This window comes from Festucalex cinctus, chromosome 20 (assembly GCF_051991245.1).
Source record: "Festucalex cinctus isolate MCC-2025b chromosome 20, RoL_Fcin_1.0, whole genome shotgun sequence".
Taxonomy (NCBI): Eukaryota; Metazoa; Chordata; class Actinopteri; order Syngnathiformes; family Syngnathidae; genus Festucalex; species Festucalex cinctus.
In genome coordinates this window covers 19,849,330-19,858,749 of record NC_135430.1, presented here as the reverse complement: position 1 = coordinate 19,858,749, position 9,420 = coordinate 19,849,330, and the positions used below count along the sequence as shown (strand labels likewise).

The 9,420-nt window shown below is 39.7% G+C and overlaps 1 protein-coding gene across 2 annotated transcripts in view; it reads left to right on the top strand.

Moving 5' to 3' along the window:
- Positions 1-822: 822 nt before the first annotated feature.
- LOC144009695 (rab effector MyRIP-like) overlaps positions 823-9,420 on the top strand; it is an 83,543-nt gene continuing 74,945 nt past the window's right edge. For both annotated transcript variants that reach the window (XM_077509541.1, XM_077509540.1), the window contains exons 1-2: positions 823-919; positions 7,165-7,424. In XM_077509541.1, the coding sequence (XP_077365667.1) occupies positions 7,315-7,424 (110 nt within the window). In that variant the 5' untranslated portion in view covers positions 823-919; positions 7,165-7,314. The remainder of the gene's footprint in view (positions 920-7,164; positions 7,425-9,420) is intronic.

The following is a 9,420-nucleotide window of genomic DNA, read 5'->3' as shown; positions in this document are numbered from 1 at the left end:
TCAAAGACTATTTCTCAAAGTCGAATATTTCCTGTTGCTTTGATTTGTTTGTTTTAAATACATTGTATATATATTAGTAATGTGCCAGTAGCGATAACTGGTATCAATTTTGAGCTGATACCGGGCCTTATTTCAAGATAGCGGCCAATACAATCAGGAACTCGGAATTAGAAGAATATAAAATGGATATTAATTTCATGCAGTTTTACAGGAAAAATGCTATACATGTTTTGGGATATATTGGTCTTTCTTTAAAATCTTTTTTTTGGGTGGGGAAATCTTATATATTTGATCCTCAGCTAGCTAGCTAGCTAGCTAGCTAGCTAGGTAGATAGATAGATAGATAGATAGATAGATAGATAGAGCTGCTGTTTTCACCAGTATGATGTAAAAGTGACACGTTGGTGCAGGACTGATTGGGACGTCTTCATCTCTGGCTGGAGGCTAATTGCAACTGTGACTGTCTTTGTGAATGAAGCATCCAGCCAACGCAGCCCTCCTCCTCCTCCTCCTCCTCCTCCCCCGTCTTCCTTGCAGTGCCAACATTTTTGAGGACAGGTGCCAACATCCATCACATCAGCCCCCTTCTGACCAATTGCATGTGCTTTCCAGCCCCTTTTTATAGCACACAGCAGCCACTCAACGAACCGGTAAACAGGTTGTGCGCCAGCCCCCACTCTCACCTCGCCTCCCCCTCCCCCCTCCTCCCCCCTCCCCCTTCCTCCACCTCTGCGTAATACAAACCTCGTGATCACCCATTCACTTGTGCAAGCGTCTGCCTCGCAAATAATAAGGCACAGAAAGGGGGGGGGGGGGAGGTTGGGCAAATTAGGAGGGGGGGGCAGGCAGGTGTTGTGGAAGTTAACGCTGGCCAGGAAGAACGTGGCTGATCCGGTCCACCGGTACCGGCTGATCCCGCGTAAGTGATCCACAACAAGTCGCTACGCTATGGACTCATATCGGTGATTGTGATTGTGATTGCGATTGTGTTTGTGTGTGATGGCTGCAAACAACACCGGCGTGAGCTCTGCTTGTCATTGCAGCTTTGCATGCAGATACATCAGAGATGATGATTTTACTTTTTTTTTCTTCTTCTTCTTCTTCTCTCCCTTAAGTGCGACCGAGCAACCTGACGTTCCCTTTTTTTCACGCCGGTATTTACTAACGTGGCAGTGCGCGAACGCTCCTCTTTAAAAAGTAAAAGATAAAATGCGTCATTTAGCAAAAGCGGGCGTGCAAAAAACAAAACAAAAAAACAACATTAAATGTTGCACGGCGTTGAGCTCGAGATGAAAAGGAAAACACGGAGTATATTTCTAAATTGCTTTTCTGAATTGGTTTAATGAGCTTGCAGCTTTTAAGAAAAAACAAAGTCATGTTTTGTTTCAGGAGAATAAACCTTCATCCCTTCGGAATGCGAGCTGGAAATCCGTCGCGTGTTTGTGGAGATTTAGGTGAACAGTTGATCTGTTCGCGGTGGCTGTTTTTACCTGTTGATAATCAACACTCTGCCATGCAAGTCACCAAAGTTTGATTTGTATTGTGGCGGTTGTCATGATTACTCGCATTTATGACTCAACATCTTCAGATCAAGTGTATTATTTTAAATGGAATCCTCTAACATTGAGTGTCATCTTTGAGGGGGAAAAAAAAAGGCGAATAGTGTAAACTTTTTTGCATGAAATCAATAGTGTTCATTCTCTAAAGGTTTGACTGGTAATGGACTTCAAACTATCATTCAACCTGCAAGAAATCTACTTCGGCTACCTTAGTGTTGGATATTTGACAAAAATCAATCGAATGACTCATTACTTAAGCTTTAGATGGTTTGCTGTTTCTCACCATTTCTCAAATAATTGAGTCATTTCATCCTGATGCCGAAACTTTGTTTTGATGCATGAATTATGTGCTGGGAATAGAACCTCGAAGTGCTCCCAATGTACGACCGTGTGACTTTTACCAGCTGACCCAACAGAGTCGGTCCAAACAAGCCGGTTCATTTAGCGCTCGGCTGCACCTGCCATTTTATCACGCCCGCCGTCCTGAGCGGGCTTTCAGCTCGAGCTGGTGTTCCTTGTGTGAATTTTGCATCATTTAAAAGCATGAACAAGTTCAGCTCGTCTTGGGAAATGACCTCTGCGTGACCTCGTTTGATCTGATCCCCGCAGCGCTAAAAGTTCGATTTTTGGGGCACTTTGTGAAACCTCCAGCCTATTTAGACAAATTTCCAACATTCTTCGTTCTTTTCCTGGCGAGCTGTCGCGCGTTGCTGCCATCCTTTTCTCACCCGCATGTTGAAAAGTCGTGAATCCAATACAAACGAATCGGATACTTTTCATGTACTTTCCAGAACAAGTGTCATATCTGAATGTTTTAGCATTTAAGTCAAAATTTTAAATTGCTACATACCTAAATGTTGCATGATTTAATTTTGTACTCAAATGAATTTATGAAGTAATTATTTTCTGGGCAAGATTTCAAATGTATTAAAAAAAAAACAACCCTCCCCAATCTTCCTTAAAGCTGCTCTAGAAACCTCCGACTCATTTGAATAAGTTGTCAGACTTGTGATGGTTTCTTCCAGCATGCTCCTTTCATGTTGTCATGGTGACTGCACCCTGCTGGACTGCTTGGTCCTCTCATCACTCGTTGCGGCTGCTGTGTATTTGGCGTATGTACTTCACTAGAGGGACCTGATAGCAGTAAACGTGACTGGATTACTTGGGCCATTATAGTAACAATGCTGCGAAAGGCGAATGTTAATCTTCAATGAGTAATGCTTTAAGAAGTAAGACGTTGAATGGTGTTATGGTATTGCTGGAGGATTATAGCTTCAAATAGATATGACACTTGCTGCCAAATGTTATGTTCATTGACCTCACTAAAACCAAATAAAAATAAAAAAATGCATTTTATGTATTGATAGCACTCTTTGGCATTGAAAGCTTGTTGATCATTGATGTGATAGTAGCCGAGAGAATCTATAGCTAACATTAGCATCTTAGCTTCCGATTAGCATGTCGATCGCCGCGAATAGTTTGATGTTGGTCAGGTGTTGCTATCTGTGTCTGTGCCAGACATTCAGGATTGGTCTTGTGCTGTCATTCTTAACAAACAGTTTCATATTTCTTTTTTTTTTTTTTTTTGTATTTGCATTTTCCAGCCTCTCTTATTTTCATCTTAGCAGTCTGCTAGCCTATGAATGATGTCAGAACAGTTCTTCTTCTCTGTGCATGTTATCATGTGGGTGCCCCCCAGTGGTCGGACTGAGACTCCACACACTGAATGAAACGGGTAACAAACGTGTGTTTTCACAAATATGGGGGGGGGGGGGGGGAAACACAATAGAAAAAAATGAGGTGCTCTCAGTGAAAGTCTTTACTTAATAGGGGTGTGAATTGCCTCGTGCCTGACGATTTGATTCGTATCACGATTCACAGGTCACACGATTCGATTCGATACCGATTAATCCCGATCCGAATTTATAAGTCGGTTGTTGCGATTTTTTTTTCATTCAAATTTAGAAAATACTAATCAGTAAACTTGTAGAGTGTAAGATTTGTATGAAAATGTATGAATTGATCTGAAACTTCAGTCTTATACAGGTTGTAATCTGTTTCATGTTTGAACAGCATTCAAATAAAATATTAAGGCTTAATGTTCCATTCATATAACTTACTCGAAGTAAGACGTTTTGTTGAATATTTTTCCATTTAAAAATCGATTGAATCGATTCGAGACTTGCGCAATGTAGTATCGCGATATATTGCCGAATCGATTTTTTTTTTTTTAACACCCCTATTACTTAATATAATTTTTTGGACAAACATCACACACTACATAAACGCAGATCTCCATTATAGAACTTCCTTTATGTGGCTTTATTCTGCTCAACATGACACTTTTGTTCAAACAGGAGTTCAGAGAGAGATTCTCCCATTTAAAAACAATTATTATCCCCCCCCCCCCACCTCTTTTAGGACATCACCGGGTGCAGATTACAGCTTTATTTCACAACATGCTGTGTACACGCACGTCAGCCGAGTGTGTAACAGTTGTGAAATACGACCGTGTCAGAGTTGGCCTTTTCCCGAGGCAAAGGCCAACGTCTCTCATCACAGCGTCTGAGCGAGGCGCGTGCGCCAATGCCACGGTGACCGTCCTTATTTACGCCGCCCGATACCTGATATGCCAAGATGGTTCCCGCTTTTATCTCGTCCGGAGCTTGACAATGTGACAAAAAAGCTTGCGCGCTGGCGCCCTTGCGCGTTTTGCCGCTTACGCTTAATGCTCCCAACCGAAAACGAATGACACGCGTGCCCCAGAAGGAGAAATCTGTTAGGCTGAAATGGGACGACGGCTTGAGAAAGAATATTTAGAGATGCTTTCTCTGCAAAATGATGCCACTTGGTCAATTTTAAAGTCATTTGATTTCAGTGCTGAGATGGCACACACACGCCATTAGAGGCGTATGGCTTAATCCAAATTACGGCCCGGGGGCCATTTGCGGCCCGCCGTCCATTTTTCAGTGGCCGGCGGCATATGCTAAAAATGGCATTTGACTCAGTTCAAATATTTATAATCCATCCCTTTTCTTGACCACTTATTCCTCACAAGGGTACAAAAACTAACGAAATAACAAAATTCAAAAAACAATTTCCTTAACGAAATAAAATACAAACGAAAATGCTTTTTAAAAAACGAAAACTCACTGAAATTACATTTTATGTCTACAAAACTAACGAAAATGTAACTAAAATTACAGCAAAAATTTCCTTCATTTTAGTCTTTGGTAATTAATTTAATACACGAGACTTTGCGGATGACTTTAAATTAAATTTTTAGCAGATTTATTTTTGATCTAAACCAGAACGATGACATTTGAAAGTATGTCACATAGAAGTGACATCATCTAGCAGCAACCAATAGAAAAGCACCTTCATGGTGTTTTTTAAATATTGAGCACAAGTAATACACATTAAAAAACAAATAAACAAACAAACCAAAAAAACTAAAACTAATACTCAACTAAGCATTTGTGAAAGAACTAAAACTAATAAAAACTAACAGAACCACCCTGACAACTAATTAAAACTAACTGAATTTAAAAAACACAACTCAAAACAAAAACTAAAATAAAAAAAATCCCAAAACTATAATAACCCTACTGCCATATTACAAATAAATTGGCTTATGTACTGTAGCATTTTTCTAAATATGCAAAAGCATTAATAAATTATTTAGGACTAAACACAATTTCTCTTCATAACATTATGTGGCCCTTGCATCATTCTGATTTTCTGTATGTGGCCCTCAAATGGAAAAAGTTTGGACACCCCTGACTTAATACAAAATGAATACAGATGGGGAACATACACCCAAGTCAAGTATTCCTTTTTAATGATTATTTTTTTTGACAGAGTTAGTAGATGGTTTCCTCTAACTCAAGGAATGAGTGATATCCGCTCTAGAGGAGGCACTTAGTCGATGAAGCTATCGGCCCAATAATAGATCAAGCGTAATTGTCTGGCCTTCTGAGTCATCATCACTCTGCAAGTGCACTCCCATCTTGTTTGGACACTGTGGTTAATGGACCTTCCACATCTGGCCATGGACTCATCTGTCTCTGCAGCCGCCCTTCCCCTTGTCAGTTTTCTTTTTTTTGTCTGTTTTTTTGGTCTGTTTTCTGTGTGCCTTGCCGTCATCTTTCCTTCACTTTCTACCTTTTAACCTGTCCGTCTCCCTCGCGTCCTGAGAAAAATTAATTTGAATGAGGCCCAATACAAAAGGGGTTGTATCAAAAAATTCTGCCGTTCAAAGATTACAAGAATCCAAACTCTTACGTATTAAGATCATAGATTGAGCAGAATGGGAATTTTTTTTTATTTTATTTTTTTTGTTCAAACCAGATGCTGAGAAAAGAATAAAAGTATAAATTAAAAACACTTTCAAATTACTTGGTACAAAGAATTCTTTGTGTAGATAAAAAGTGGCTGTACAAAAACAAACAAGCAAACCCAAGTTGATGGGAAAAATGGTTTGGGTTGGGTTTTGTTTTGTTTGTTTTGTTTTTGTTTTTTTGTTTTTTTTGTTTTTGCTTCTGTCAGGCTCTTGATGTGGTTGAGGACCCACGGCGAGGAGGCGAAGAATGATGTCAAAAAAAAAAAATGAGGAGGCAAAAATGAGCTACAAACTAAGAAACAAAAAACAACAAAATCCAAGAGGGTAAACCGGGACAAGATGTGGAACCAAAGCGGCAGCACGACATGAGGAAAAGGACAATGAATCGACACAGACAGACAGGAGACAAGAGACTAAATACACACACGCACTAATTGACACAATGAGACGCAGTTGGGCAAGACCAACAGGACAAATGAGGCTTTCTGCAATAGATTTTCTGGCCGATCAATGACCAACAAGTAAAAATACATAAATAAATAAATAATAACAACAGCTCATCGATTTGATCAGAATATGGAGCAATAGATCGGCGTAAAGTCTAAAATAAATATTTTATTCTAGCAATTTATCAGCTCTTGTATTGAATTGGATTGGATTGTGCAGACGTATGAATTTTTGGACTAATGGCGGCATGCCAACTCACCCAAGCAGATAACCAAACAGATTTTGAGCTTAATGAAACTTGGTGTACTTGTTGAGAGTGATGGCACAAAACTAAATCTAAACTTTTAGGTCAATCGGAGCAGGGGTGTGGCAACTACAGCTTTTGGTAAAAAAAAAAAAAAAAAGGGGCGTGGCCGTCTTCCTTTGAACCCATTTATCAGAGGAAGTACTCGGTCAGTTGTCACAAAATGGGTATTGTTGGAAAGGGAGTTCAACAAGGATTCAAAATCAGTAATCATTTTTGAATATTGGTGCATATTTTATAACTGGACCTTTTGACAAGTAATTTGACCTTGAGATTGACCTTGTAGATGATGTGATCTCAGATCTTCTCTAAAACGTAGAGATTTTTTGTTTTTGTTTTTACGACCGATACAGAAAACACTCATACCTCAAATATTCATCGTAAGTTGAATATTCATTGACATGGAACGACGAAGAAGCATTTCTCTTGATTTTGCTCACGATATAGTTTAAAAAAAAAAATTAATCTGCACCTATTTTTAAGAGTCTCTTATCCCCTTCGTCTTTCTCCAGGGTTGAACCAGCCAACAGTATACTAGTGCCTCTCCTCTTCCACCTGCTCTCCCTCCTCCTCCTCCTCCTCCTCATCTTCTTCATCATCATCATCATCATCATCATCCTGTGTTGGACCACGAGCAGCTCAGCGTGGCAAGCCCAGTGAAAATGGGCCGGAGGCTGGACTTGTCCGGCCTGACGGACGACGAAGCCGAACATGTCCTGAAAGTTGTCCAACGGGACATGAAGCTGAGAAAGAAGGAGGAGGATCGGTTGAGGTAAGACTTCTGAAGTTGTGGAGACTCGAAAACTCGGATGCTCCAAAATGCGCTACAGTTTAAAGCTTAACCAAACATTTTCTGGAAATTTATGTGTCTTAAGAGACAAGTTCAAAACATCATTATGGATGGTAAGATGCTTTTTCTTTGGCTTTTTTTTGTTGATGCCAACACGAAAGTGTACCAGCAGAAGTGTCATCTGAGCATAGAACCAGTAATTCATTCGTCATTGGAAATGGCTTTTAACTCATTAGCTCCCAAAAACGTATAAATACGTCATATTTTGAATGTTTTAAGTGTCCCAAAGACGTATTTATACGTTTTTTTTTATGCCAGAGCATAGAGAAGGCTTTTGATGCAGTCTTTCTACTGCAGAAAATGGTTGAGTGGCAGCAGAGTGTAAGAGATCAACCAGGCCATGTTAAAACAAGCTGATTTCACCACAGTTCTAAACAGAATTGTGAAAAACGATGAAACTTAGCTATGTTCTATTGCTAATTGCTGCACAGTGGAAACAGATAGGAATATACTTTTTTTTTTTTTTTTCCCCCTGAGAAAAGAAGAGACTCTAATCTCTCTTTTGGTATGTTCCATATTTTTATAGCAATAGAACATAATATTTCACGGGCCTTGAAAAATCTGTCAAAATCCAGGAAAACACTTAAGTGAAAATGGCTGGGAGTGAATGAGTTAAAAGTGCACACTATTTAAAAAAAAAAAAAAAAAAATAGTAGTTGTCGTACTCTAGACCAGGGATGGGCAACTTGAATCGTTTTCAATGAACCATCAGCGGTTCTTGTGAAAAACAAACACTGTTTCTTGTGTGCTTTTCAGACTCTTTTTGGTTCCCATGATGCATTGTGAACTTTTTCCGTCCTGAGGTTGCTAATCATTATCATTTAAGTGTGTTTGTTATCTATGCCAGGATTTCTAGTCAACCAGAAATTTGTTGTCTTATTTACTTAAAGAGGAAGTCAAGCCCCCTCAAAAATCTTGACAATATGTTCTATGCAGCGCCACTAATCGAAATATGTTATTCTGATTAATATTGAAATAATGGAATTTGAGATATCCAGCAAAATCAAGCATTTTTTTTTTTGATCAATAGCAAGGCTCAGGTCACAACCAATCACAAATCAGCTTCAGCAAACAGGTGAGCTATGATTGGTCGTTGCCTGAGCCCTGAACTGTGATGTCATCTTCAGTTGACAGCAAGTGGCAAAATGGCCGCCCCCTGAGATGGCTAAAACTGGCTCGATTTTGCTGAACAACTCACATTCCGCAAATGTATTATTATCAATCAGATTGTCGTGTTTTATGTGTTGTTGTCGAGAAATGTTTAAGGTTGACTTCCCTTTTTAACATATTTGCGAGTTTGATTAGGAAAAGAAATGTTATTTTGCATTTCATTGCCTAGTGTTTGTCGGGGCTTTCGTTTTGTGTTTTTTTGGCTTGTTGGCTGTCAGAATGGTTGGCACTCTCCTCCCTTGTTATCACAGCGTCTTTTTTTTTTGACATATGAGGACTTGTTGGTCCCTTCCTTGGCTCTTATTCTTCTCTTCTCGTGACAGGCTGAACTCAGAGGAGGGTTCACTTTTGACAGACCACCCCCTCGTCGGGGGTTCTGCCAAATTTGTGGTCATTTGCGGGTGTCTACATGTAATGTCTCAGCAGCTATTTGGGGGGGGGCTTTGCATCAAAATGGCTGTATTGTCACAACCAAATCCAAAGTGTAATTTGCAGTTCTCAAGTTTGGTTAGACCCTATAATTTTCCTAAACTCAAATATGTTCCCTTGACGACCAACCAGACCCCAACATAAGCTAATCCGTTTTGGAAATTTGATGTCTTTTTCTTCAGATCTGGATGCTGCTCTTCACTTCAGTTTCAGTTTCTTGCTTTGCTTGAGACGATGGCCGTTGGTGATTTGGTTTGAAGTGCTAAAAAAACACAACAGAGGAACCACAGAAGAAGCCGCTGCTGCTTAAACCTTAACT